Source organism: Ornithorhynchus anatinus, chromosome 13, assembly GCF_004115215.2.
Source record: "Ornithorhynchus anatinus isolate Pmale09 chromosome 13, mOrnAna1.pri.v4, whole genome shotgun sequence".
Taxonomy (NCBI): Eukaryota; Metazoa; Chordata; class Mammalia; order Monotremata; family Ornithorhynchidae; genus Ornithorhynchus; species Ornithorhynchus anatinus.
In genome coordinates this window covers 1,237,693-1,264,389 of record NC_041740.1, presented here as the reverse complement: position 1 = coordinate 1,264,389, position 26,697 = coordinate 1,237,693, and the positions used below count along the sequence as shown (strand labels likewise).

Sequence of the window (26,697 nt, the reverse complement as noted above, 5' to 3'; positions counted from 1 at the left end):
CGGGGGGCTCACCCTCCCAAGCCTGCCGGGTTGCTTCACCCGGGAGCTCGGCGACCGGGCCCCGCTGGCTTCGTGGCCGGGTTCGGGCACCGTCCCCGTTGGGTTCTGGGTCCAGAGGCCAGCCCCAACTCCCCGGAGCGACTGGGTTGCGGGATCGGCGCCGGGCAGGCGTCCCATCCGGGGCACAGCCGGCCGGGGACCCCTGTCCCGACCGGGCTTCCCCCGTCACCCCTTGCCGCAGGGGAGGAGCGGTATGGAAGTGCTGGGGGTCAGTACGGGTCCGGTCGGGCTCACTGGGGGAAGAGACGGAGGTAACTGGGTGGCCCGTGCTGGCTCCCTGGGGGACTCGGGGTAGGAGCGGGGAGAGCCGGGGGCGCGGGACGGTCCGTGCTGGGCCACGGCGGGGTGGGCAGTCAGGGATGAAGAAGGATGAGTCGGGTACGTGGGGTGGTCTGTCCCTAACCGTGAGGGCAGGGGTCCAGGACAGTGACCAGCACATGGTTCTTCCCGGCGTCCTGGTGTCGTCGTCGGAGACAGGGTATCGGGCAGGTCTGATCCAGGTGGCTTTGCTGCTGTTGTTGCCCTTGTTAGTAATAATAATAATAAAATGGTGGCATTTAAGCGCCTACAACGCGCCAGTCGCTGGACTAAGCGCCGGGGTGGAGCCAAGCAAATCGGGTTGGACGAGGTCCCCGTCCCCCGTGGGGCTCACCGCCTTTTACGGTTGAAGTAACGGAGGCCCGGAGAGGTGAAGTGACTTGCTACGGTCGCACAACGGACAGGTGGCAGAGCCAGGATTAGAACCCAGGTCCTTCTCATTCCCAGGACCGTGCTCTAGCCACACGCAACCTCGTTGAGTGTTTTCGACTTTGCTAAGCGCTTAGTGCTGGGGTAGATAGAGCCTACGTTGAATCTAGTCCCCGTCCCGCTTGGGGCTCACAAGTCTAAACAGGGGGACGTAGGAGTTAGGCCCCGCGAGGGCCCCGAAGGGGTGTGTATCTCTCTATCGCCGTCTCTCCCTCTCTCCGTCTCCCCGTCTCTCCTTCCCTCCCCCGCCCCATCCCAGCCTCGCCCGCCCTGTTCTGCGAGGAGCTGACGAGCCAGGAGGCGGAGGAGGGCGGCACGGTGACGCTGCGCTGCACGCTGACCAGGCCAGCCCCCGTCACGTGGAGCAGGGGCTCCGAGACCCTCCCCGCGGGGGCCAGGTTCAGGATGAGGCAGGAGGGGGTCGTGGCCGAGCTGCGGGTCCGGGACCTGGGCCCGGGGGACTCCGGCCCCTACACCTGCGCGTGCGGCGGCCAGGAGACCACCGCCGTCCTGACCGTCCTCGGTAAGGGTCGGCCTCGGCCGCGCCGGGGTCGTTCCGCTCTCTCTGTGCGCCGAGCTCTGTGCCGAGCCCTGGGGGAGATGCACGATCGTCAGGCCAGCTGCGGTCCCCGTCCCACACGGGGCTTACGGTTTTTCGAAATGGGAGGGAGAACAGGTATCGAATCCCCATTTTAAGCTTCGGGAAACCTAGGCCCAGAGAAGTGAAGCGACCTGACCAAGGTCACGCAGCCGGGATTAGCACCCGGGTCCTCCGACACACAGAGGGCAGCCAGTACCGGCGGTCTGCGCCCGGCAGGTGCTCGGTCAACGGCCGGATGGACGGAGCGGGGCCGAGAGCCGGTCCTCGGGTCCGGGCGGCCCGGGCCGGTGCCGGCCGCGGACGGGCCACCTCACCTTCTCGCCTCCGACGATCTCACCCCTTCTCTCCCGTCCCCCCGCAGCCCGGTCGGTGGCGTTCGCCCGGCCCCTGGAGGCGCAGGTGGTCCAGGAGGGGGCCACGGCCACTCTGCGCTGCGAGCTCTCGGCGCCGACCACCGCCGTGACCTGGAGCAAAGGCGGCCTGGAGCTGCGGGCGGGTGCCCGACACGAGATGCGGCTGGTCGGGGCCGTGGCCGAGCTGCTGGTCCACGACCTGCGGCTGGACGACGCCGGCCCCTACAGCTGCGACGTGCCCGGGGGCCCCGGCACCACGGCCACCCTCACCGTCACAGGTCGGGGGCCGTAGGGGACGCCGGAGGACGCGGGGAGGTGGGGGAAGACCCGGACCGGGCCTCGGTGGGCGGGGCCAGACCGGAGGGTCCGGCATCTCAGACCATTCCCCAGGGCAGGGGAATCTCACCAACCCCTCCCTCGAGGCCGAGGCATCCGGGATGCCGGGGGCGGGGGGCGGGGGGGGGGGTCTTCCCCGTTGCACCCTTTGGCTTCCCCGGATCCCGCTTCTCCCCCAGCCCTCAGGCGTGCACTCTTCCCGTCACCGTGGGAATCGGATTCCTTCCGGGGTGGGGCCGGGGGGGAGGGCACAGGTACCCCCGGTGACCCCGTGGCCCTGTCCTCCTTCCCGGGGACAGCCCAGCCGGTGGTGTTCGAGAAGCCGCTGCAGCCCCAGGGCGTGGAGGAGGGCGGCTCGGCCGTCCTGCGTTGCGAGCTGAGCAAGGCCGGGGCGGCGGTGGAGTGGAGGAAGGGCGGCGTGCAGCTGTTCCCCTGCGCCAAGTATGCCATGCGGCTGGAGGGCCGGGTGGCCGAGCTGACCGTCAGGGACGCCGAGCAGGAGGACTCGGCCGAGTACACGTGCGACGCGGGAGACCGGCAGACCACCGCCACCCTGACCGTCAACGGTGAGGGTCCGCCCGCCGCGGCCCGGGAGCGGGGGGAGCCCCGGGTCGTCCCCCGCGCCCCCCGGGGGGCTCACGGGAGGGAGGAGGTGGGGCCGAGTGAAGAGCTCCGCTCAGTCCGGGCCCGGCAGCAGGCGCCCGGTTCAGCGCTCCGCGCCCAGAATCCCGTCAGGGATGACGAGGCGGGTGCCGTCGGCATCTCGGTCCCCGCAGCCCCCAGGCCCAAGTTCAAGAAGCGCCTGCGGAGCGAGGAGACGGAGGAGGGGGGGACCACCGTACTGCGCTGCGAGATGACCACGGCCCAGGCCGCCGTGCACTGGACCAAAGAGGGTGAGGTCCTCGCATCCGGCTCCAAGTACGAGATGAGGCGGCAGGGGACGGTCCAGGAGCTGGTGATCCACCACGTGGAGCCCAAGGACACGGGCGAGTACGCCTGCGTCGCCGGTGACCAGAAGACCGCCGCCACGCTCAAGGTCAAAGGTGAGGCGGGCGGAGAGGGCCGGCCGCCGCCGGGCACGTGCCCGGTCCGCCCCGGGGGTGAGGCCGTCGCCGCTCATCTGGGAGGAGGTGGGAGTCCGGAGGGGTCTTGGAGATCGGGGGGAAGGAGAGTTGGAAGAGGCGCGGGGTGGGCATTCCCGGTCGGGGGAGTGACGGCGGCGTACCCGGCTGGGCGAGTCGGTGAGCGGGCGGGCGGGGGACCGATGGCGGAGACGGTCCGTCTCTGAGTCGGGCGGCACCCCGCTGGTCCCTCCCCGCAGAGCCAGAGGTGACGGTGGTGCGGGGCCTAGAGGACGTGGCGGTGAGCGCCGACGCGGACGTGGAGCTGTCCTGCGAGGTGTCCCACGCGAATGCCCGCGACGTGGAGTGGCGCCTGCAGGGCCTGGCGCTCCAGAGCAACGAGGTGAACGAGATCACGGTGGAGCAGGGCACGCGCCACGTCCTGCGCCTGCGTCGGGTCACGCCGGAGGACTCGGGCACTGTCGCTTTCCGGGTCGGACGACACACCTCCACCGCCCAGCTGACCGTCCGAGGTACGGGGCGGGGACCCGGTCGTCGGGGCCCGGTCCCTCGCGTGCTCGGGGTCACGGTCCCTCGACGAGCCTTCTCTCTCCCCACGCCCGGCCTCTCCCTCTCTAGCCCTCGCTCTGCTCTCCGACCCCCCGCCCACGGAAGCGGAGAGGCACAGGAGGAGGAGGGCGGGCAGTCGCCGCGGGGGCGGAGGGATGGAGTGGGGAGTGGCTCCTGCTCGGTCTCATCTCAACGACGGGGTCGACTGAGCACTCGCTGTGTGCCGAGCACCGCGCTGAGTGCTGGGGCTGCCCCGGGACAGTCAGAGGGGACACCATCCCTTTGTCTTTGGGGCTTGAGGACTGGGAGAGAGAGAAGGGGGAAGGAAAGGGGGTACCAGAGAGGGTGAGCGACTTGTCTGAAGGCCCCCGGCAGGGCAGGGTCGGGGCTTCCAGGCTCTCATCTCCGTTGCGGCCCTGGAGACGTTGGTTGGGGTGGGGGAGGGCAGCTCCGGCTGCCCCTCCCTGCCCCCACACTGGACAGCCAAGAGATCCAGGTGGCTAACTGGGCCACCGGGGGCCGGTGGACAGACGCCGTGGCAGAAGCCACGCTCTTCTCCAACCGGGGCCTCGGGCGTTGGGGCAGGGTTAAGGTCAGGAGGGCGGCTCGGCCGTCCCGCGATGCGAACTGGGCAAGGCCGGGACGGCGGTGGAGTGGAGGAATTAACACCACGCCGTGCCCTCTCCCCGGGAGACCCCATCCCTCCCCAAGGCCCCGCTTCTCCTCCCGCTGTTCTCCACTCCCGGTCAGTTCGGCCTTTGGAGTCCTCCCGGGAAGCCCCGCCGGAGGGGACGCAGAAAACCGGACCAGGCAGACAATTTGGGGGGAGGTCGGGTGGCAGGAGAAGCAGCCTACGATCCTGGCGCGCTGAGAAAGGGAAAAGCCACCAGCCGTCCGATAACCATAATCCTCAGAGCAGATGACTGGGAGTTTGGGGGGTGCGCCCGGTTGGCCCGGCCCTGCCTCCCGGGCACTTCCCCGAGGTGCCCATACGCTGCGTCGTCCACAGCCCCGGAGGTGAGCGTCGTGGTGGGGCTGCGGGACGTGCGTCTGAGCGAGGGGGAAGATGCCCAGTTCACGTGCCGGCTGTCACGGGCGCCGGGGCCGGACGTGCAGTGGAGCCTGGGCGGGGTGCCCCTCCAGTCCAACGAGATGAACGAGATCTCCGTGCAGCAGCAGGGGACCGTCCACATCCTCACCCTGAGGAAGGTCACCCCGGAGGACTCCGGCACGGTCAGCTTCCGCGCGGGGCCCAGCACCTCCGAGGCCCGGCTCAGCGTCGGCGGTGAGTCACGCGACGCCCCGGGCGCCCCCAACCCGGGTGGGGTGGCCTCTCCCCAGCCCCTCGGATTGGTGTGGGAAGGCTCCGTGAGGAGAGGCAGCGTTTCTCCGGAGCTTCAGACGGGGCGCCGAGATCGGCGGGTCACGGCCCAGTCCGGGACTGTCTCCCCTAGAGGGACCGCGGGACTCTGAGGAGCTGTGTGCTGACCACCCCCCTGGACACCCAACCTCGTGGTTAGGGATGGACCAGCCCTCATTTCTGACCTTCTGCTCTCCATCCCGGTGACCCAGTACGGACCATCACACCCCCGACTCTCCCCTCTCCGTCCTTGACTCTCCTCCGGTGACCCAACGTGGACCATCTGACCCCCCTGATTCTCCTCCCCTCTCCATCCCTGACCCGCCAGTGGCTCAGCACAGACCGTCTGACCCCCCGACTCTCTCTCGGTGACCCAGGACAGACCTTCCGACATCCCTGACTCTCCCCTCTCCATCCCTGCCTCTCCCCCAGTGACTCCGCACGCGACATCCAACATCCCCGACTCTCCGCCCCTCGCCGTCGCCGACTCCCCCGGTGACTCGGGACGGACCGTCCAACCCCCCGCCCCGGCTCCCCTCCCCATCTCGACTCTCCCCAGTGATACAGCACGGATATTTGTCGGTGGATCTGCCCGAGCCCACCCCCGTGTGTTCTAGATCCTTGGCAGAAGGAAGGGGGTGACCGGGAGAGGAGAAGGGAGGGCGGCGGGGGGCAGGAGCCAGCGGCCGAGGCACAGGCTTGGCGGCGGAGTGGCTCCCTGGGGTCAGGAGGTGAGGGGAATTTGGGGGGAAGATGTGGCGAAGGCGAGGGTCGGTGGGAACAAAATGGCCACACACGCCAGGAGAAGCAGCGCGGCCTAGCGCGTTAGCGCTTGGGCCTGGGAGTCGGAAGGACCTGGGTTCTAATCCCGCCTCTGCCCCTTGTCTGCCGGGTGACCCCGGGCGGAGTCACTTCACTTCTCTGAGCCTCAGCTCCCTCATCTGTAAAATGGGGACTCAGTCCGGGAGCCCCGTGTGAGACAGGGACTCTGTCCAACCCGATTGGCTTGTATCTATCCCCACGCTTAGTAATTATGGTATCTGTTAAGCGCTTACTATGCGCCAGGCACTTTTCTAAGCACCGGGGTAGATACAAGGTAATCAGCTTGTCCCATGTGGGGCTCACAGCCTTACTCCCCGTTTTACAGATGAGGTAACTGAGGCACAGAGAAGTCAAGCGACTTGGCCAGAGTCACGCAGCTGCTAAGTGGCGGAGCCGGGATTAGAACCCACGACCCTGACTCCCACGCCCGTACTCTTTCCACTGAGCCGCGCTGCTCCCTAAGTCCCGGCACGTAGTAAGCACTTAACAAAGACCATAAAAAACTCACAAGGGCCACACAAGCCACACAAGACGGGAGGCGAGCGATCCGCGGGAAGGACCGGGTCGGGGCCACCTGACCCCTGGCCGTTCCTTCCAGCGGCGGCCGCCCCCCTGGCCTTCGTCCAGGCCCTGGAGGACCTGGAGGTGGAGGAGGGCGGGGCGGCCACCCTGCGCTGCCAACTCTCCCAGCCCGACCTGCCCGTGCGCTGGACCGGGGGCGTCGACGACGCCACCGTCGTGGCAGGCGAGAAGTTCCGCCTCAGCCGGGACGGGGCCGTCCACGAGCTGCGCATCCTGGGCGTGGTGCCCGCCGACGCCGCCGAGTACACCTGCCACGCCGGAGACGTCAGCAGCAGCGCCCGGCTCCGCGTCAAATGTGAGTCCTCCCCACGTTGCCCCCGACCGTGACCCCCGGCCACTCCTCCGGTCCTTCGGTCGGTCGTATTTATGTGCGGAGCACTGTACTGACTGCCTTGGGAGAGTACAGTTCAACGGTAAACGCGTTCCCTGCCCCGAGGAGGTCTAGACGGGGCCCCACCGGGCTCCGCACGGCCAGTCGTCGGTCCCCACGGGGGCCGCGGAGGAGCGGCGGGATGGGGGAGGAGGGAGAGAACGGTCCCCGTGGGGAGACCGAGGCAGCTGGCTGTGACGCACCCTCCCCCCCCCACCCCCGGCCCCGTCCCACAGCCCCGCCGGTGCATTTCCGGGAAGTGCCGCAGGACGTGGAGGCGGCAGAGGAGGGCACGGCCGTCCTGAGCTGCCGGCTGTCCGGGCCCGGCGCCCCCGTGGAGTGGACGAAGGAGGGGCTGCCCCTGCGGCCCGGCGCCAAATACGAGATCCGCCAGGAGGGCGCCCGCGCCGAGCTGCTCATCCACCACGTGGAGGCCGGGGACGGCGGCGTCTACACCTGCAGGGCCGGAGACCAACAGTGCACCGCCTCGGTCCACGTCCAAGGTCAGGGGCCCGGGGGGGGCCGAGGGCGGTCAGGGCACAAGGCAGCCGCTCGGCATCCCAGGGCCGCCCGGGGGCTAGAGAGGTTGAACGCGAGGGAGAGGGCGGTCCAGCCGTAGAGACTCGTCCGGACCCTGCTCCCGTTGGTTGGTGTCTAGGACGCCCCTTGCCGGGCCTCAACCTTCAAATGCCCCGGGCACCTCCCTGTCTGAGGAGAAGGGTCCCGGGGGACAGCGCTCGGTCACATCCAGCGGTCACGATCCCCGCCCTCGAGGGGCTGACGGTCTCCTGGGGGCAGGGCCCCGGACCGAGCGCTCGGGAGAGTCCGGGAGAGTTAGCTGACCTGGCCCCTGCCCTGGAGGACCTGCCGGTCCAGCAGAGGAGACGGGCGGGAATCGGAAGGGAGAAGGGAGAGGGACGAACGCGAGTGGTGACGAGGACAAGCTGGGGGTCAGTTCGGAAAGGCCGTCGGCGTGGCCCGGGTCCCCCGTCCCGGCGAGGGAGAACAGAGCGAGAGAGGGAGAGCTTCAGTGAGTGAGTGAGTGAGCGTGTGTGTGTCTCCCTGCTTTGATTTTCCCAGAGCAGTTCCTTATCCGTCAGCTCCTCACTCTCACAACCTTGTCGTGGGGTAGAGAAGGGCAGGGAGCTTTCACCCCCATTGTACAGAGGAGGAAAACGAGGCCCAGAGTGGGTGATACTGCCCAGCAGGCCACGGCGAGAGCCGGGACCGGCCCTCGGGTCTCCGGGCTCCCAGCCCACCCTGCCTCCTCCGGACCGCGCCGGCCCCGCCTCCTCAAGACCACCCCCGCGGTCCACTCCAGCCAAATGACAGCACCCCCGCTACCCACTAAGCCCTCAGGCCCCGCCCCGCCCACCCCGCAGTCTCTGGGCCAAGGTCCCGAGCCAGCCCCAGGGGCCCAGCCTGGGCTCTTGCCCAGCCCGCTGCTGGCCTCCCTGCCTCCCTCTGAGGCACTCGGGGCATGAGGGATGTGGGGCCGGGCAGAAGGGCTGGGGGCAACCGGAGGGAAAACAGCGGTACCTCCTGTCCCCGTGGGCCAATTCACCGCTCTCCGCGAGGGGCACGTGCATTTCATAAAAAGCAGCCACGAGCCCCAGGACTGCCCTCCCGGGAGAGGGCCCAGGGGGAATTCCTGTCCTGGCTACCTAGCGCCCGGTGGTGCCCCGCGCCGCCGTCATCCTTGACCCTTTCCCGGCCCTGGGCGGGGCCGGCCAGGCCAGCCGTGGAGAACCCAAACGACACTCACACGGCGCAGCCGGCCGCCTCGGGGAAACCAATCCCTCGGCTTCCCCGGCCCGCCAGGCGCCGGCTTCCCCTCGTCCCCGCCTTGTCCCGGGCCGGGGGTCGTCCCGCTCTCGTTCCGACCGGGCCCGGGCGCCGGCTCCCCCGCGCTGCCCTCCCTCATTCTCGCTCTGTCCCGCAGAAGAGGAGGCGCAGATAGCGCGTGGGCTGCAGCACGTGGACGTGTTTGCGGGCGAGGCGGCCACCTTCTCCTGCGAGCTGACCCGCCGGGGCGTGCGCGGGGCGCAGTGGTGGCTGGACGGCACGGCCCTCCAGGACGGGCCGCTGAGCCGCATCTCGGTACAGGAAGGCCGTGTCCACTCCCTGACGCTCCACGGGCTGGGGCCCGAGGACTCGGGGATGGTCACCTTCAAGGCCGGGGCCCTCCACTCTTCGGCTAAATTGTTAATCAAAGGTACCGGGGCGGGGGCGGGGGTGGTGGCGGGCCTGGCCCACCTGCCTCTCCCCGCCTCCCGCTCGCTCCGGCCGCCGGCGTCCCGTTGTCCCTGTTCTTCCCCTGCCCCGCCTCCCTGTTCCTTCCCCATATCCGTCGCTCGCCCGCCGCCGCCACGCCCCCCCCCCCCCCGGCCCCCGAACGGCTCGGTCCGCTTGTGCTTCTGCCCGCCGCTCCCCATGTGGCAAACGGGGCGGGCCCGCGAGGTCGCCCTGGCCGGCCAGGGATGTGAAAACCAACCGGCGCCAACGGGGCCAGCTGCGTCGGTCTCCCCCCGCCCCGGCTCCATCCTTGGCTCCCACAGAGGGGCAAGAGGGAGCCCTTATAGTCCGATGGCTAGGCTCTGGAGGAGGGACCCCTTTCCCCATCCTCCCCCTGGGTGGTCTCTACTCTGAGGCCTCTGCCCAGAGCTGGCCCCCGGCCCCTTTCCCCCGGGAAGTCCAGGGCCTGCGGAACCCTCCCCAACAGCCCCCCCGCCCCCGCTCCTCCTGGAGGCCGGGTGCCCTGCCTGGGAAATGGGTCCAACTGTCAGTCGGTAGCATTGACGGCGCACCTACTGTGTGCCAAGCACTGTACCGTGCCCTTGGAGTGTCCAAAGGGGTTAGCAGGTGGGTTCCCCGCCCTCAAGTTACCGACAGTCCAGCGGGAGAGACGGACGCTCAAATCGATCGGCCCGGTAGAAGAGAGGGGATGGAAAAAGATCTAGAGATTGAGTCAGTGTCTCCCTTCCCTCCTTCCTAAATCGTCCGTGGGCCGTGTGAGTGGAGAGGTGGAGCCGGCGGTCCCCGAGGGTTCAACCGGCCGTGGGCCGGCTGTGACCTGGCCGGGGGGGGGCGTTCCGGAAGGGCCTCCTGGAGGAGGTGGACTTATTTCTGCTGGATGTGGAGGGGGATGGGTGACCACTGGAGGTTGGCTGTGGGGGGAATGCACAGAAGGGTCTTTTAGAAAAAATAACCCGGGCAGCAGAAGTATGGACCGGAGAGGGTAGAGGCCCGAGGGGTCGGGACCCGAAGCGGGAGTCGGGTCTAGATACGTGTGACCTAGTGGAAGAAAGCACTCGTCTGGGAGTCGGAGGACCGGTTCCTAATCCTGGCTCTGCCGCTTGTTTGCTGGGTGAGCTTGGGCAAATCATTTCACTTCTTGGTGCCTCAGTTTCCTCAACCGTAAAACGGGGATTCAGTAGAGGTCGGGCCCATGTAGGGGAGAGGACTGTGTCTGACCTGACGAACTTGTCTCTACTCCGGTGCTTAGAACGGTGCTTGACACGGTATGCGATTGACAAATGCTATAATAATAATCGGTGTTATTAATAAATGCTTGGTCTCGTGACGGCAGTGCGGATGGAAGGGAAAAGGCAGATTCTAGAGGTGTGGAAGAAAGACCCGACGGGATTTGGTGATGGATTGACCGATTATGGGGATTGGACGATGGGAGTCCAGAATAATGCCGTGGTTACGGGCTTCTCTGAGTCGGGGAGGATGGTGGTGTTGTCTAGAGTGACAGGAAAGACGAGAGGTCAGGGAAGGAAGACGAGTTCTGTTTCGAACATGTTTAGTTTGAGATGTCAGCGGAACAACCAAGTAGAGATGGCCCCAAGACGGGAGGAAATGAGAGACTGCGGAGAAGGACAGAGGTCAGGGCTGGAGAGGGAGATGTGGGAATCATCCACATGAAGAGATGGCAGTTGAAGCCGTGAGAGCGGAAGAGTCCTCGGAGACAGTGGGCGTGGACGGAGCCTAAAAGTAGAGACCCAGAACTGAGGCGCGAGGGGTGCCCCCTCCGTTGAAGGCGTGGGAGGCAGAGGAGGAGCCCACGAAAGAGACTGCGAAGGAGCGGCCGGAGAGATGGGAGGAGAACCAGGAGAGGATAGTGAAGCAGCGTGGCTCAGTGGAAAGAGCACCGGCTTGGGAGTCCGAGGTCATGAGTTCGAATCCCTACTCTGCCACTTGTCAGCTGTGCGACTGTGGGCGAGTCACTTAACTTCTCTGTGCCTCAGTTCCCTCATCTGTAAAATGGGGATCAACTGTGAGCCTCACGTGGGACGACCCGAGGACCCTGTATCTACCCCAGCGCTTAGAACGGTGCTCGGCACATAGTAAGCGCTTACCAAATACCAACAATATTATTATTATTATTATAGTGTCGGGCAAGCTGAGGTCGGATAGCATTTCCAGGGAAAACGGGAGGTCTTACAGTGTCCAAGGCAACCGAGAGGGCGAGGAGAATTTGGACGGGACACAGTCCGCCAGGTCGGGCGAGAAGGAGGGCGTCGTCCACCTCGAAGAGCGCGGTCTCCGGGCAGAAGCCGGGGGACGGAGGGTCGAGAAAGGAGATGGGGGAGAGGAAGCGGAGGCAGCGGGCGCAGAAGTCCCGCCCGAGGAGTCAGGGAAGGCCTCTCACGGGAGATGTGCCCTCATCAAGGCTTTGAAGGTGGAGAGAGTCATGGTCTGGCAGATGCAAAGAGGGAAGGAATTCCAGGCCGGAAGGCAGGACGGGGGCAAGAGGTCGGCGGTGAGATAGACGAGATGGAGGTACGGTGAGTAGGTTGGCGTCAGAGCGAGGCACGCGGGCTGGGCTCTGGGGGGGGGGGGGGTGAACTGATGGAGCGCTTTAAAGTCGCTGATGACGAGTTTCTGTTTTAAGTTTCTGTCTGGATCCAAGTTGGCGAGTGGGCGAGATGCCAGCGGGGTGGGGGAACGGGCAAGGCGGTCTTCTGGTTGTCAAACAGATTCACCGTCACCTTCCCCGCCCCCGGCGGTCTCAGCCGGACCGGACTGCCCCCACCTCCGCCAGCCACGTGCCAGGCTGGACGCTCAGAATCTCTGCCAGAGAGGAGGCTCGGGCTCGGCCCAGATCTAGACCCGCCGGTGGTATACGCGGAGCCCCTGCCGTGTGCACGGCTGGGCGGGTCTGAGCCGGCCACAGAGGAGCGAGCAGCTGACCCGGGTATCTGCTGCCAGCTTCCTGCACACACCCGGGGGGCTGAGCCAGAGAGGACCCGGTGGGATGGGAGGAGCGGGGGCCTGAGCCCTCTACCCACCCACGGCAGCGAGAGACCGTCCCCCAGGGCTCGGGCCACGAGCAGCTCTGGTCGGCCTCGGGGGAGCCCGGCTCCCGGGAAAGGAGACGCCGGCTGGCCGGATGGGAGGCCCTTTAGCCAAGTGCTTAAGGGGAACAGACTCCGGTGCATCCACGACGCACGAGGGAGAGGGAGGAGGGCAAACGAGGGCTTAGTCGGGGAAGGCCTCTTGGAGGAGGTGTGATTTCCGGAGGGTTTTGAAAGGTGGGGGGAGAGGTGGGATGTGAAGGGGGAGGGAGCTCCAGGCCAGAGGCAGGATGCGGGCGAGGGGTTGGTGGCGAGGTAGACGAGAGGGAGGGGCAGTGAGTAGCTGGCACTAGAGGAGCGGCGCGACCCCCCCCCCCCCCCCGGCGAGCCGGCCCGAGTCCTCCGAGTCCGCCGTCCCCCCAGCCCCTCAGTGCCTTCCCCGCCGGCTTCTGATGCAGCACCTCCCCGGCCCCCCGAGCTTGCGCCCGCCGTGTGCCGCCCCTCGCCCGGCCCGCCCGCCGAGCTCGGACCCGGCGCCCGGCCACCCACCGCTAACCCGCGTCCTCCCGCCGCCTCTGCAAACAGATCCGGCCGTCGAGGTGGTCAGCGCCATGCGGGATCTGACGGTGGCGGAGGACGGCACGGCCGAGCTGATCTGCCAGTACTCCCGGCCCGTGCGGGCCACGTGGAAGGTCAACGAGCGGGAGGTGGCCGCCGACGGAAAGCGCGTCAGGATCGAGCAGGACTGGAACGTGGCCAGGCTGACCATCAGCCCCGTGCTGCCCCGGGACGGCGGCCTCTATTGCTGCGAAGCCGGCGGCACCAGGGTGCAGGCCACGCTCACGGTCCGGGGTGAGGGGCGGCCGCGCGGGGGGCGGGGGAGTGCCGGGTCAACCCCCGGGGAGATGGGGCGGTCCTCTTGAGCGCCGTGGGGGTCGTTCTGGGGCCAGAGGTTGAGGGGCTCCCGGGGGAGCCGGAGGAGGGTCCGAGCAGCGGGGCGAGGGGGAGGAAAACGGACTCGTGGGTTCCAGGTCAGCGGGCGCCCCAGGGGCAACCCAGCTGCCCGCTCCAGAGGAGCGACGCGCCTCAGTGGTTAGAGCACGGGCGAGGGAGCCAGAAGGGCCTGGGTACCGATCCCGGCTCTGCCGCGTCAGCTCTGTCACCTTGGGCAAGTCACTTCACTTCTCTGGGCCTCGTCTGTAAAATGGGGATCACGAGGGCGACCTTCAGTGTGGGACAGGGACCGGGTCCGACCCAACCACCTTATATCTCCCCCAGCGCTTAGTCCAGTGCCTGGCATGTAGCAAGCGCTCAACAAATACCACGGTTATCATTATTCTTGTTACTGTTGCTAATAAATAGGATTGACTGACTGCCTGGGTCTCTGTCCCGTGCCCTCAGCCCAGAACGCGGTGGTCCGGGCTCTGGAGGACGTGGAGGCCCCGGAGGGCGGCGAGGCGCTGTTCGAGTGCCTGCTGGCCCAGCCCGAGGTGTCCGGCCACAACTGGCTCATGGACGGTCAGCCCCTCAGCACCGCCGCCGACGTGGAGATGGTCTACTTCGAGGAAGGGCGCCGGCACGTGCTGCTGCTGAAGAACCTGGCCCCCCGGCCCCGCCGCGCCACCGTCACCTTCGCCGCCGGCCACGTCGCCTCGTCCGCCAGCCTGACCGTGAAAGGTGACCGGTCGGGGACCGCCGGGGGAAGGGGAGGGCTTCGGCGCAGAGCGCGGGGCGGGGGGCAGTCCGCGGGGGGCGGGCGGCCGCCGGGCCTCGGACCCAGACGCCCCACGTGCCCCGCCGGCCGCCTCGACGTGCGTCCCCCTCCCCCGACCCCGCGGCTCCCGTTGACCATGCGGACGCCCAGATTTCCCGGGACGGGCTCCGGGCAGCCCGCGGGGGGGGTCTCATCGAGAAGGCGTTCACCGAGCGGCTGCTGGGGGCGGTCCGCCTTCCCGGGCCCCCCCGGGCGGGCGAGCCGGAGACCCCCTCCCGCCCGCAGGGAGACAAACCCGGCACTGGGGAGGGGGCCGGTGGGGAGCGGGCCGGAGGGGCGCTCGCTGCGCACCGTTGAGCTGGGAGGCAGCGGGGTCGGACCGGGCGGGCAGCTCACAATCCGGGGAAGGAAGCTGACCGCCCCCGGCCCGACACGGTCTTTCTGGGCACCGTGGGCCACAGGATGGCGCCTGGAGTTGGTGCGGCCTCCGCGCGACGCAGAGGTCCGGGCCGGAGACAGCGCGACCTTCGGCTGCCAGCTCAGCGAGCCGGTGCCCGCCGGTGAGGTCACGTGGTACCTGAACGGGGCAGAGGTGCAGCCCGGCCCGGATTGGGCGCTGACGGCAGACGGGCCCCGCTACACGCTGACCCTCAGGCGGGCCCAGGACCACCACGCTGGGGAGGTGACCTTCGCCGCCCGGGAGGCGGTGGCCACGGCCCGCCTCTCCGTCCTCGGTACGCGCCGGGAGAGGGATCGGGCCTGCGGCCAGAAGGGCGCGAGCGGGCACCCGGGTCCGGTCGGGGGAAACCCGGCCGATGTAACAATAATAATAATAATAATAACGTTGGTATTTGTTAAGCGCCTACTACGGGCGGAGCGCTGTTCTAAGCACTGGGGTAGCTACGGGGTCATCAGGTTGTCCCATGTGAGGCTCACAGTTAATCCCCATTTTACGGATGAGGTCACTGAGGCACCGAGAAGTGAAGTGACTTACCCACAGTCCCACAGCTGACAAGTGGCAGAGCCGGGCTTCGAACCCACGACCTCTGACTCCCAAGCCCGGGCTCTTTCCACTGAGCCACGCTGCTTCTCTAATAATAATAATAATAACGATGGTATTTGTTAAGCGGCTTACTCTGTGCCGAGCACTGTTCTAAGCGCTGGGGTGGATCCTGGGTAATCAGCTTGCCCCACGTGGGGCTCACATTTTTTAATCCCCATTTTTACAGATGAGGTAACTGAGGCACAGAGAAGTGAAGCGACTTGCCTAAGGTCACTCAGTAGACAAGAGGCGGAGCCGGGATCAGAACCCACGACCTCTGACTCCCAAGCCCGGGCTCTTTCCGCTAAGCCTTCGGGGCAGAAACGACCTCATGGGGTCATTCCGTCCAGCCCCCGGCCCCCACTTACCTCCCGCCCTTTCTTGAGCCCACGGTTCCCCGGGGGGGGGGGGGGGCCCGATTGCAGCCCGGAAGGTCTGAGTCGGGGGGGGGAAGAGCGGTCGTACCAGCTGAGACACCCTGACGGCACCCAGGAAGACCCCCCTCCCCCTCATAGCTCAGGGAGCGGGCCGGGAAGGGGAGGGGCTGGGCTGGCGGGGCCGGAGTGGGTCGTGGGTCCGCGAGGCCGGGGTGCGCGGGCGCGGGGGGGTTTACCGGACCCCTGCAGGAAGCTGCCGGGAGTCTCATCCCCCGTTTCTCCCCGCCCCCCGACAAGCCCCCAAAGGGCTCCCCGAGCCCCCCGAAGAGGCCGAGGTGGTGGACCAGACTGGCCGCTCGGTGACACTGTCCTGGACCCCGCCCGCCAGTACTGGCGGCGCCGCCCTGCTGGGCTACAGGGTGGAGAGGACGGTGGCGGGAAGCAGCTGGCAGCCGTGCCACGCCGACCTAGTCCGGGGTCCCGAATTTACGGCCGAAGACCTGACGCCCGGCGAGGTCTACCGCTTCCGCGTCTCGGCCGTCACCGCCGCCGGATCGGGCGAGCCCGTCCACCTGCCCCAGACCGTGAAGCTCGGTGAGCCCCGGTTTCCCCCCGGCGCCGCTGCTCCCCCGGGAACTCGGCCTCGGGGCGACCCCCGGAAGGGCCTCGGGCTCGTTCTCTCGGGTGCCGGACCGGGGTGGAGGCGAGATAGCCGGGGGCCTCCACGGGACCGAGTACCGAGCACCTGCGCTGCGCAGAGCGCCGTATTCGGCACCCGTTGAGGGGAGAGCGCCGTGCTAGGCCCGTACGGGGTCCAGAGCATGGAATTGGGCAGAAAGCGCTGCGGCGGACGCCTCCCGGGCGCAGTCTGGGGCGGCAGGTCCGCAGACCGGGGGGCGGCCCTCGGGCGGCCCGGCTGGAGGGTGGAGGCGACTCTGGGCTCCGGTCGCCGGGGCGCCGGGGTGGGGGTGGGCCGACCCGGTCCCGGCCCCCGGTCCAGACTGACCCGCTCCCGGCCCCCACAGAGCCCCCGCAGCTGGCCGTCGGGGCCCCCGTGAGCCAGTCGGTGCAGGTCGGGGAGGAGGTGCGTCTGGCGTGCGAAGTGGGCAGCGAGAGCCAGGCGGTAGCCTGGCACCGGGGGCAGGAGTCCATCCAGCCCGGCGGGCGCTTCCAGGTCGTCTCCCGGGGGGCGGCCCGGACGCTCATCATCCAGGGCTTCGCAGCCGAGGACCAGGGAACCTACACCTGCGCTCCTGTGGCCGGCGGGGCCCCGGCGGCCCCGGCCACCTTTGAAGGTACGGCAGGGCGGGGGCGGGCACGTCCTCCCCCCCCACCGGGGCCGCCCCCTGGACGGTAGGAGCCCGGGAGGTCCCCCGTCAGCGGGGTTGCGCGGAGCGGCCCCGGGGGGACTCGTGGACCCCCCTCCCTCCGGAGCCGAGTCCGGCCCCGAGGGAGGGCCTTGCGGGCGCACGCCACCCTGCCCCGTCCAGGACCCCCCCTTCCGCCCCTCTGTCCCCGGTCCCCAAGGAGCCCCCGACTCCTCCGAGGAGACCGCCGACCCTCCCGACCACCCCGAGGCGCCCCGAGTCCCGGCCGGGCCCTCGGAGTCTCTCCGGGGCCGGTGGGCCCCGGCCTCCTCCACCTCCTCCCGGTCTCATGGGGCTTCCTGGAAGTCAGGGAGTGGACGAGGGCAGACCGAGGCTCAGGGAGGTTCGGCCGCTAATCCCAACTGTGGAGGGGCAGGCCGAGGCCCTCGGGGGTCCTCATCCCCTGTCTACTCCGGGCCCCCACCGCCCCGCTCCTCTCCCCCGCCCCCGGCCCGAGAGAGCCCGGCCCGCAGCGGTATCCGTGGGCGTCCGGCCCCGGGTGTCTCCGCAGTGGCACTGTCCCCGGCGGAGGAGGCCCCGACGGACGGCCAGCGGCAGCCCGGTCTGCCTCCGGAGGCGGCCCAGGAGGGCGACCTGCACCTGCTCTGGGAGGCCCTGGCCAAAAAACGCCGAATGAGCCGCGAGCCGACGCTGGACTCCATCAGCGAGCTGCCCGAGGAGGACGAGCGGCTGAGGCGGCAGCAGCGGGCCGGGGGGGCGCCCGCCCCGGACCTGTCCGAGGGCTACTCCACCACCGACGAGCTGGCCCGCTCCGGCGAGGCCGACTTCTCCCTGACCAGCTCCGACGACGAGTCGCGGGCCGGGACCCCCTCCCTCATCACCTACCTCAAGAAGGCCGGGAAGGGCCGGGCGCCCCCCGAGGGGCCCCCGGCCGGGGAGGCCCCGGAAGACGCGTCGACGACGGACCAGGCGGCGGTCAGGATCCAGGCGGCGTTCAAGGGCTACAAGGTGAGGAAGGAGATGAGGCAGCAGGAGCGCCCCGCGTTCCGGGAGACGTTCCGGGACTTCCGGGGGCCGCCGGGGGCCGGCCTGCGCCTGGCCTGCGTGGTCCTGAGCAAGACGGAGGCCCGGGTCCGCTGGCTGAAGGACGGGGCCGAGCTGACGGCCGGGCCCCGCTGCCGCCTGGACCGCCTGGCCGACGGCACCTGCTCCTTGCACGTGGCCCGGCTCGAAGAGCGGGACGCCGGCCGCTACACCTGCGAGGCCTCCAACCGCTTCGGGCTGGTCAGCCACAGCGCCCGGGTGGCCGTGGCGGCGCCCGGAGCGGCCGGGTCCGAGAGCGAGGCCGAGAGCTCGTCCGGGAGCGAGGTGGACGACGCCATCCGCCGGGCGGCGCGGCGGCTGCGCCGGCTGTTCCGCGCGGACGCGGCCGGCGGGGAGCCGGCGGCCGGCGGGGAGCCGGCGGCCGACGGGGAGCCGGCGACCGACGAGGAGCCGTTCGTCAGCGCCGACGAGGGCGGCCCGGCGGGGGCCGCCGACCGCCGGACCTACCGCGAGGACGACGGCCACATCTACCTGCGCTTCGAGTCCGCGGCCGAGGCCCACCAGGCATCCGCCCGCTTCCGGGAGACGTTCGCCACCCTGGGCGTCCGCCTGGACCTGGACGTGCGGGAGCGGGGGCCGTCCGGCGCCGTGGAGGTGCGCATCGCCAAGGTGGCCGCCCCCGCCGCCGCCGCCGCCCCTCGGGGCTCACCGCCCCCGACCTCCGATACAGGTGGGCCGCCGTGGAGGAGGGAGCGGCGCGGTGGGGGGGCGGAAGGGGAGAGAGAGGAGGGAGAGCAGACGGCCCCGGCCCTAGGAGCGGGGGCGGGCCCGGCCCGTAATGAGCACCCGTGGGGCCGGGTGCCTAGCAGGTGCAGAACCGTCGAGCGAGCCGTTCCCTGCCCGCCGGGAAAGGGAGGGATGCGGACGTGGCGGTCTTTAGTAGCGGAAGGGGGCAGACCGATCCCCGAGCGGACCCCGGCGGACCCGAGGGCCAGGGTCGGGGGCGGTCGGCCCACGAGGCCCGGTGTCGGCTCGGGGGGCTGGGAGAGGAGGCGGGGAAGGCTCGGTGGAGGAGGTGGGAGGCGGGGGTGGGGGGAAAGGGGCGGGACGGATGTGCCGCCGCCGCCGGCCGCCTCCCCGCCCCGACGCTCTTCTCCCCGGGTCCCGGCCCAGCCCCGGCCTTCGTGACGGAGCTGAGGAACCAGGAGGTGCAGGACGGCTACCCGGTCAGCTTCGACTGCGTGGTGGCGGGCAGCCCGGCCCCCAGCGTGCGCTGGTTCAAGGACGGGCGGCAGCTGGAGGAGGACGACCACTACATGATCAACGAGGACCAGCAGGGCTGCCACCAGCTCATCATCACCGCCGTGGTGCCCGCCGACATGGGCGTGTACCGCTGCCTGGCCGAGAACAGCGTGGGCGTGGCCTCCACCAAGGCCGAGCTGCGGGTCGACCGTCAGTGACCGGCGGGGCCCGGGGGGTTGGAGGGAGGAGCGGAGGGCGGGGTGATGGGCGGGAGGGCCTCGGGTGGAAAACCCCAAACCTAGACCCCCCTCAAAATCTCCCCGGCGTGGTCCGGCCGGCCGGGACTCCGTCGGGGGCGGAGAGGAGGGGGCCGGGACGCGAGACCCTCGGGCTTCGTTCCCTCCCAACAGTGACGAGCACCGAATACGACACGGCGGCGGACGCCACCGAGACCTCGTCCTATTTCAGCGCCCAGGGCTACGTCTCCAGGTGACTCAGCCGCTCGCCCGGCCGGCGTGGTGTGGGGAGTAGTCCCGGGGGTGGGGCAGCGGCCCCTTGCCCAGCGGTCAGTCGGAGTGCCCGCTGAGCTGAGTGCCCGCGGGGTCTGGAGCGCCGTGCGGGCGCCCGCCGGGGCACCGACCCCAGTCCCGGCCTGGGGGCGCCGGGGTCCGCGGGCCGGGCCGCCCCCCCGGGGGAGGGGTGGGAATGCCCAGCCCGTCCCCGACTCCGCCCCGGGAGCTGACTCCCCTTCCCGTTCCTTTTGCCCCCGGACGGCCCGGCCAGCCGCGAGCAGGAGGGCGTGGAGTCGACGGCCGAGGAGGGGCAGCTGCCCCAGGTCCTGGAGGAGCTCCGGGACGTCCTGGTGGCCCCCGGCACTCGCCTGGCCAAGTTCCAGCTCAAAGTGAAGGGTGAGGATGCGGCTCGGGAGCGCGGCGGCGAGCCGGGAGACCCCATCCCCGCCCTCGAGGAGCCGGCAGTCTAGCCCTCGCGGCTTCGTCCCTAGCGCCGTCCTTCAGGGCAGAGGTCGAAAATCGGCGGAGGGAGCCGGGGGGGGGGGCGGTGGGGTCAGCTCAGCCTCGCGGATAGGTCACGGGCCCGCGGCCCGGGTCGGAGGGGCGAGGGGAGAGGAAGCGGAGCCCACTCAGCGGGCGTGGGGGCCGGGCGGCCGCCTCCCGACACGAAACCCCGCGCGCCCCCCGCCGGGCCGCGCGGGCCCCACGGGGACCCGCTCTCTGTCTCGGCCTGTCGTCCCAGGGTTCCCGGCGCCCCGCCTGTCCTGGTTCAAGGACGGGCAGCCGCTCCGCCCCTCGGACCGGCTCCGCCCGAGCAGCAAGAAGACCCTGCACTGCCTGGAGGTCCTGAACGTCCGCCGAGAGGACGCCGGCGAGTACTCGGCCTACGTCCGCAACGCCGCGGGCTCCGCCTACTCGTCCGCACGGCTGCTCGTCCGGGGTGGGTGCCCGTCGGCCCGGGGAAGGGGCCGGGGAGGCGGTGACCCCCGAGGTCGGGGCAACGGTCGGCGGGGCTCTGTTTCGGAAGCTTGCGGGCGGGTCCCCGGGGCCGGCGGCCTAGACGGAGCCGTATCCCCGGAGCTGGCCGACCGGCCTCTCCCGTCCCGAGCGTGGCCCTTTGCGGACTTTCGTCCCTCTGCCTCCTAAGGATCGAAGGGATGAGCGGTGTGAGCAGATGGTCTTGGGAAAGGGGGCCGTATTGAGCCCCCACTCGATGCTAAGCGTCGGACCTTAGGCCGGCCCGGATGGAAAGTCATCAGACCAGGGACGGTCTAAGAGGGAGGAAGGGAGAGCGAGCAGGGATCGAATCCCCTTTCAGGCCCGGGAAGGTCCAGTGACTTATTCAGGCCAGCCAACGGGACGGAGGTCAAGGTGTCGAGAATGAATCGCGGTGGGCCTCCTGGAGACGGGCTTTCGGGAGGGCCCGGGCCATGATGGGGCATCAAAATCTGGCAGAGGGAGCCCCAGGTGGGGCCAGGGCCTCCCCGGCCCGGGGTGTCTTAATCCTTCGGGGTTTCGGTTTCCTCCAGGCCCCGAAGAACCGGAGGAGACAGCGGACAGAGGTGAGAGGCGCCAGGTGACTGAGGAGGGGGAGGGTCCCCGTCTCCGCCCGCCAGCCCGGACCACACTCTCCGACCCCCACACTCCCCAGACGCTCAGGAGCAGTCGGTGCCGCCCAGGTTCCTGGAGAGATTCACCGATAGGGAAGTCAAGGCGGGATCCAGCATCACCTTCTCCGTCAAGGTGGAAGGTAGCCGGGGCCCGTGAGGGTCGGGAGAGGGGTCCCCGGGGGTGGGGGCCCAGAAGCTCCTCTCCAGCGGCCGGGGGCGGGCACTCTCTCCCCGCCCCATCAGTCGTCCGTTGTCCACCCCGGCCCCGGCCCCCGCACAGGCCGGAGATTCGGGGGGGGGGGGGCGTCAGCCGCGCCTTCGGCTCCCTGCGGGGAGCCACCGGCGGGGGCTCGCGGGGAGCGCGGGAGGGAGGGAGCGACGGGAACGTGACGCCCATTCCCCGCCCGCCGGGGCGGGGCCGGACTCAGCGTCAGGGCTTCCGGGGTTACAGCTCAGGCTGGGATGTGGAGGTGGGTCGGGGGTCGGGGGTCGGGCGGGGGAACCAGCTGAAAGTAAAATCCAGGTACATTCATCGTTGATGTAGGCGATGTGCCCGCTAGAGGGAATAGATAGGGTGGCCGTTCGAAGCTTAAAAGGAGGTGATTTTAAACTAAAAATCACAATCTCCACATCTGCGGGCGGAATCCGCAGAAAGCCTGTGAGTCCACGTTAAATCAGTCGGTGGCATTTACTGAGCACTGACTATGTGCAGGGCACTGTACTGAGCGCTTGGGAGAGAACAGCACCACAGAGGCGACAAGCACGTTCCCTGCCCGCAACGAGCTAACGGCACCGTGACTGTATATTCTGAAGTCTAGCACCGTCAGCTACGACGCCCGAATCGGGGCTCTTTTATTGTAAATTAGGAATTGGGCCGGGGTGGGCGGTGGGGGCCAGAGCCCCCGGATCGCCCGGCCACGCCCAGACCCCCATTGGAGTGGCGAGGGAGGACGCGGGGCTGCCGTCGCAAGGAGCGAAGGCCGAGACCCCGGACTCCCTCCTCTCCCCGTGTCTCCCGTCCCCGCCGCTTCCCCAGGGCACCCACCCCCGACGGTCAACTGGCTGAAGGAAGAAGCCAACGAGGACGTCCAGTGGATCGGGCCGGACACGCCGGGCTACAAGGTGGCCGGCTCCAACCTGCACCACAGCCTGGTCCTCCTCGACGTGGGCAGCCGGCACCGCGGCTCCTACACCTGCATCGCCACCAACGAGGCCGGGCAGGCCGTCTGCTCCGCCAGGCTCAACGTCCTGGAAGGTGAGTGGGCGGACCGCCGGAGGCCCCCGCTGACCTCCCCTGCCCGTCCCCCCCCTCCCGCCCAACCTGCGGATGGCTGCCTGCTATCGGCCTCCTATCCGCCCTCCAGCTGGACACGCACCCCCATCCCCCCCGCCCCCCCGCCCCGCTTTCAGCATGGCCCCGGGTGGTCCCAGGCGGCCCCGTGGTGACCGTGGTTATGTCACTGTCCGCCCCCCACACCGAACCGACGCTCGCCGCCTCCCCGCAGGGCCGGAGCGCTTGGGAAGCGAGAAGGTGAAGGAAGCCTTGATCTCCACGCTGCTCCAAGGGTCAGTCGGAGCTCGGGCCGGACTCACCCCCGGGGATGCCGCCCCCAGCCCACCCGCGGCCCCCGCCCCCGGGCAGAGTCGATCCCAAGGGAGGGCCAGGGCGGGCCGCGACCGCCCCAGCTCACCCGGTCGGGATCTGACAGGGTCCACCCGTTATGCGCCCCGTGGGAGGGCGAGGGATCTCCTCCCCGGCGTACGGAGGGGCGGAGGGAGGCCCAGAGAGGTTGAATGACTTGCCCGGGGTCACCTGACAGACCAGGGCGGAGCAGGGGCCGGAACCCAGGATCTCCCATCTTCCCGAGAGGGGTTTCTCTGTGGTTCCAATTTGCCCCTGAGCCCCTAAGTGCTGGGCCCCCGGGCGCCCCAAGTGACGCCATAAAACCTGGACTGGGTGATGATTGATGAGGGGAGGGGGTGGGGCTGAGACCCTCCCCCGCGGCAGTAACCTCCCCATCCCCCACCCTCTCCCCGCCCGCAGGGCCAGCACCATCTCGGTCCAGGCCTCGGGCACCTCTGCCGTGAAGGATTCCGACGGACAAAAGCGAGGAGGGGGTGAGCGACGGGGGTCACGTCCGGGCCGGTCGACCCGGGCGGGGGGTGGGCCCGGGACGGGACACGGCGGGGGGGGGGGGGGGAAACGGGACACCTGTGCTCTGGCCAGTGGAGTTCAGCCCTAGAGAGTCGTTGCCCCATCTCAGGGGCCCGATCCCCCTGCCCGCCGGAGCTCGGGTAGAGGGACGGCTCGGCTCGTCGCGGCCGTGGCCACCGCACGGGATCCGCCTCTCCTCGGCGGGTGAAGGTGGGTTAGATTGGCCCAGTGAAATAGAACCCCCATATTGCCCTCTCAATCCGAAGAAGAAATGCAGAGGAGGAAGACCCGGTGGGTCACAGTGGACCCTGGGTTGGGCAGGCTGATGAGGACGATAATTCGCTCTGTATCTCGTGGGGCCCCAGGCTCCCGAGTGGACGTTTCCCCATCTAGGTGGTGACCTGCCCGGAGGTGCCACTTCCTTTCCCCTTCCTGGAGACGGGCAGCTGTCGCCGGACACCGGGAAAGACCCGTACGATTCTGGGCAGGGCCGGCAGGCGCCCCTCCCCCGGTCACCTCCGCCCTGCCCCAGAGCCTCGTCCTCAGGCCCCGTCCTCCGTGCGTGCGGAGGCTCCAAGCTCCCAGGCCCCGCGCTTCACGGGAGACAGGAGATAGGAGAGGAGGGGACGGAGTCGGGGCCCGAGGGGAGACGGGAGGCCCGTCCCCCGAGGATGGCAGAGGGGCGGGCTGGCCGCCTCTGCTCCCCGGGACCCCTCCGGAGACCCCCACGGGGGGCATTCTCGCCCGCCCAGGGTCCGCGGAGGCCACGGCCGGAAGCCACGTGTCCCTGGCGGCGGTCGGGACGGAGGAGTTCCTCCAGCGGCTCACCTCCCAGATCACGGAGATGGTATCTGCCAAGATCTCGCAGGGTGAGCCCGGGGGGGGGGGGGGCGGGGCCGACAGGCCCAGGTACCGCCGGGGAGGGGAGGGAAACGCCCAGGGGACCTCGGGTTCCCACGTCCGCGGGCCGAGCGGCCGTCCCGCTCGGTGGGCCGCCGCGACCGCCGCGCTGGGCTCCGTTGCAGCCACCCTGCAGATCCCCGGCGGGGAGAGCGACGAAGAGTCCAAGACCCCCTCCGCCACCCCCCGGCACGGACGCTCCCGGCCCTCGTCCAGCGTCCACGAGTCCTCGTCCGAGTCCGAGGACGGGGACGCCAGGGGAGAGGTGAGGGCTCGGGGCCGGGGCGGTCTACGCGGCGACCCCGGGGCCGGGGCGGCGGGAGGGCGGGCGGGCGGGCCGGAGCCTCCCCGCCAGCCGTCCGAAGCCGCCCCCGTCCCCCGGCTCCCCGGCCCCCGCAGATCTTCGACATCTACACGGTGACCGCGGACCACCAGCCCTTGGGGGCGGAGCGCGACGCCATCGCCCTGAAGGCAGGGCAGTACGTGGAGGTCCTGGACTCGGCCCACCCGCTCCGGTGGCTGGTGCGCACCAAGCCCACCAAGTCCGGCCCCTCCAGGCAGGGCTGGGTGTCCCCGGCGTACCTGGACAAGAGACTCAAGGTGCGGCCTGCTGCTCCGGGGCCGGGAGGCGGTGGGATGGCGGGGAGGCCACGGGTGTGATCTTCCCGGGGACAGCCTCTTCCCGAGGCCCCGGCCCTCTGCCGCAAAACCGCGCTCCCTTCCTCGACACTAGTTGCCATTCAGTGGTTGAGGGCCTCCTGCGCGCGGAGCGCCGGACTGGCGCCCGCTCGTGCAGAACACCGTGCCGGGCGCTGGGCCGCGGGTAGAGCGCTGGCCGCCCGGGACACGAGGTAGAACTAGGAGACGACGGTAAGCTCCCCGAGGGCCGGGCCCACCTAGCGGGATGTCTCTGACCACCCCGCCGCCGACCCTACCACCGGTCCTCCCCGTCCCCTCCGACGTCAGGTCCCTGGCGGCGGACCCTCCCCGAGAGGTCCGCCGGGGCCCGGCGGCGACACCGGGGAAGGGGCACAGCTTGAGAACGGGGGAGCCGCTCCGCCTGAGCCGCATCTGCGGTTCGGTAAACCCCTCACCGCTTCACTCTCCGTCCCGCCAGCTCGCGCCCGAGTGGGGGGCGCCCGAGGTCCCGGAAACGACCGGGGAGGCCGTCTCGGAAGACGAGTACAAGAAGAAGCTGAGGTGAGTGAGGCGGGGGGAGGGGCCGGCGAGGGGAAGGTGCCGGGGGGCGCGGGGGCCGGGGGGAGCGCCCCCTTCTCCTCGGCGCGTGCGGGCGGCTCCCCGGACCCCGACGGCTCGGCCGCCCCCGCCCGCAGCGGCATCGTCCGGGAGCTGCTGAGCTCGGAGGAGGACTTCGTGAGCGACCTGCAGTTCCTGCAGAGGCACCACGTGCGGCGGCTGGAGGGCAGCCCCGCGGCCCCGGCCGCCGTCGCCAGCCAGAAGCACGTCATCTTCAGGAACGTCGGCGACATCGGACGCTTCCACTCGGAGTAGGCGCGCCCCGCCCCTCCCCCGAACCCTCCACTGCCCCTCCCCGACCTAGACCGCGCCCCACCCCCCCCCACACACACGGGCCGAGCCCCTCCCCGGGGCCGGAGGGTCACCGCGGGTCGGGGTGCTCAGCTCCGTGTCCCCCACTGAACGGCGAATCCGCCCTGGAGAGGACAGACGTCGGCCAGCTCCGCCTCCCCCCGCACCGGCGGGCGCCGGGGACCGCCGGGGTCCGGGACGCGGCCCACCCCGAGCGATAATTGGAGAAAGGGGGAATCCCCCAGCTGGGTGGTCCCTTCCCACTTCACCCCGCCGGAGCCCGGCTCTCCCCACCGTCGGGGCAGCCCCCCCCCCTCCTCCGGGAGGCCCTCCCTGACTAATTCCCAGCATCGCGAATCCGTGTCCGGCCGACGGCCGTCCCCGGCACCCGCCGGTCCACCGGGATGGGGTCGCAGAGGGTCCCAGGGATCGGGAGAGCGAGGGGCCGCGGGGCCGGGAGGGGATGGGTTTGGCCGTTCCGCACGGCCCCCGGCTTCCCGTCCTATCTCCGGTCCCCCTCCTGCCCCGCCCCGACCGGGCACGTCGGTGCCGGGAGCTCCGGGAGGACAGGCAGCCCGTGGGCCGTGCCGGGAGCCGGTGGGCTGCGCTGAGCGCCTCCCAGGGGCCACACACCGAGCCGGGCCCGGGGATGAGCCTCGCCCCTCCTCCCCGGCGGCGACTCCCTCCGGAGCGCCCGTCGGCACCGCCTCCCCGACCCCGGGCCGCCGGCTCCGCCCGAGCCCCTGTCTCCGCGTCCGCCGCCGGGGCCGGACCGGCGGGGCTCGGGCCCTTCTGAGGACCCCCTTCCCCTCCCCCAACTCCCCCGGCCCCCGCTCTCCCGGCAGTCACTTCCTGCGGGAGCTGCGAGCGTGCGAAACGGACGACGACGTGGCCGCCTGCTTCATCCGCAACGAGGCCGAGTTCGGCAAGTACATCGAGTTCCTGGTGGGCCGGGTGCAGGCCGAGTCCGTGGTGGTCAGCAAGGCCGTGCAGGACTTCTACAAGGTGGGCGCCGCCGGCCCGGGACGGCGGGCGGGGGGCCGGGGGCCCGTCCGTCCCCGCC

The 26,697-nt window shown here is 70.0% G+C and overlaps 1 protein-coding gene across 1 annotated transcript in view; it reads left to right on the top strand.

Moving 5' to 3' along the window:
• Nucleotides 1–26,697, top strand: part of OBSCN (obscurin, cytoskeletal calmodulin and titin-interacting RhoGEF) — an 81,291-nt gene that overhangs the window by 41,575 nt on the left and 13,019 nt on the right. The window contains exons 39-69 of the mRNA XM_029078229.2: nt 1,067–1,330; nt 1,770–2,039; nt 2,397–2,663; nt 2,874–3,140; nt 3,419–3,691; nt 4,738–5,013; nt 6,509–6,787; nt 7,099–7,365; nt 8,805–9,077; nt 12,748–13,014; nt 13,564–13,839; nt 14,338–14,610; nt 15,593–15,889; nt 16,321–16,590; nt 17,174–18,051; nt 18,100–18,397; nt 18,841–19,119; nt 19,320–19,398; nt 19,693–19,817; nt 20,164–20,361; nt 20,951–20,983; nt 21,073–21,171; nt 22,068–22,286; nt 22,537–22,597; nt 23,076–23,149; nt 23,939–24,055; nt 24,212–24,351; nt 24,486–24,686; nt 25,204–25,286; nt 25,421–25,594; nt 26,480–26,639. Coding sequence (XP_028934062.1) covers nt 1,067–1,330; nt 1,770–2,039; nt 2,397–2,663; nt 2,874–3,140; nt 3,419–3,691; nt 4,738–5,013; nt 6,509–6,787; nt 7,099–7,365; nt 8,805–9,077; nt 12,748–13,014; nt 13,564–13,839; nt 14,338–14,610; nt 15,593–15,889; nt 16,321–16,590; nt 17,174–18,051; nt 18,100–18,397; nt 18,841–19,119; nt 19,320–19,398; nt 19,693–19,817; nt 20,164–20,361; nt 20,951–20,983; nt 21,073–21,171; nt 22,068–22,286; nt 22,537–22,597; nt 23,076–23,149; nt 23,939–24,055; nt 24,212–24,351; nt 24,486–24,686; nt 25,204–25,286; nt 25,421–25,594; nt 26,480–26,639 — 7,037 coding nt within the window. The remainder of the gene's footprint in view (nt 1–1,066; nt 1,331–1,769; nt 2,040–2,396; nt 2,664–2,873; nt 3,141–3,418; nt 3,692–4,737; nt 5,014–6,508; nt 6,788–7,098; nt 7,366–8,804; nt 9,078–12,747; nt 13,015–13,563; nt 13,840–14,337; nt 14,611–15,592; nt 15,890–16,320; nt 16,591–17,173; nt 18,052–18,099; nt 18,398–18,840; nt 19,120–19,319; nt 19,399–19,692; nt 19,818–20,163; nt 20,362–20,950; nt 20,984–21,072; nt 21,172–22,067; nt 22,287–22,536; nt 22,598–23,075; nt 23,150–23,938; nt 24,056–24,211; nt 24,352–24,485; nt 24,687–25,203; nt 25,287–25,420; nt 25,595–26,479; nt 26,640–26,697) is intronic.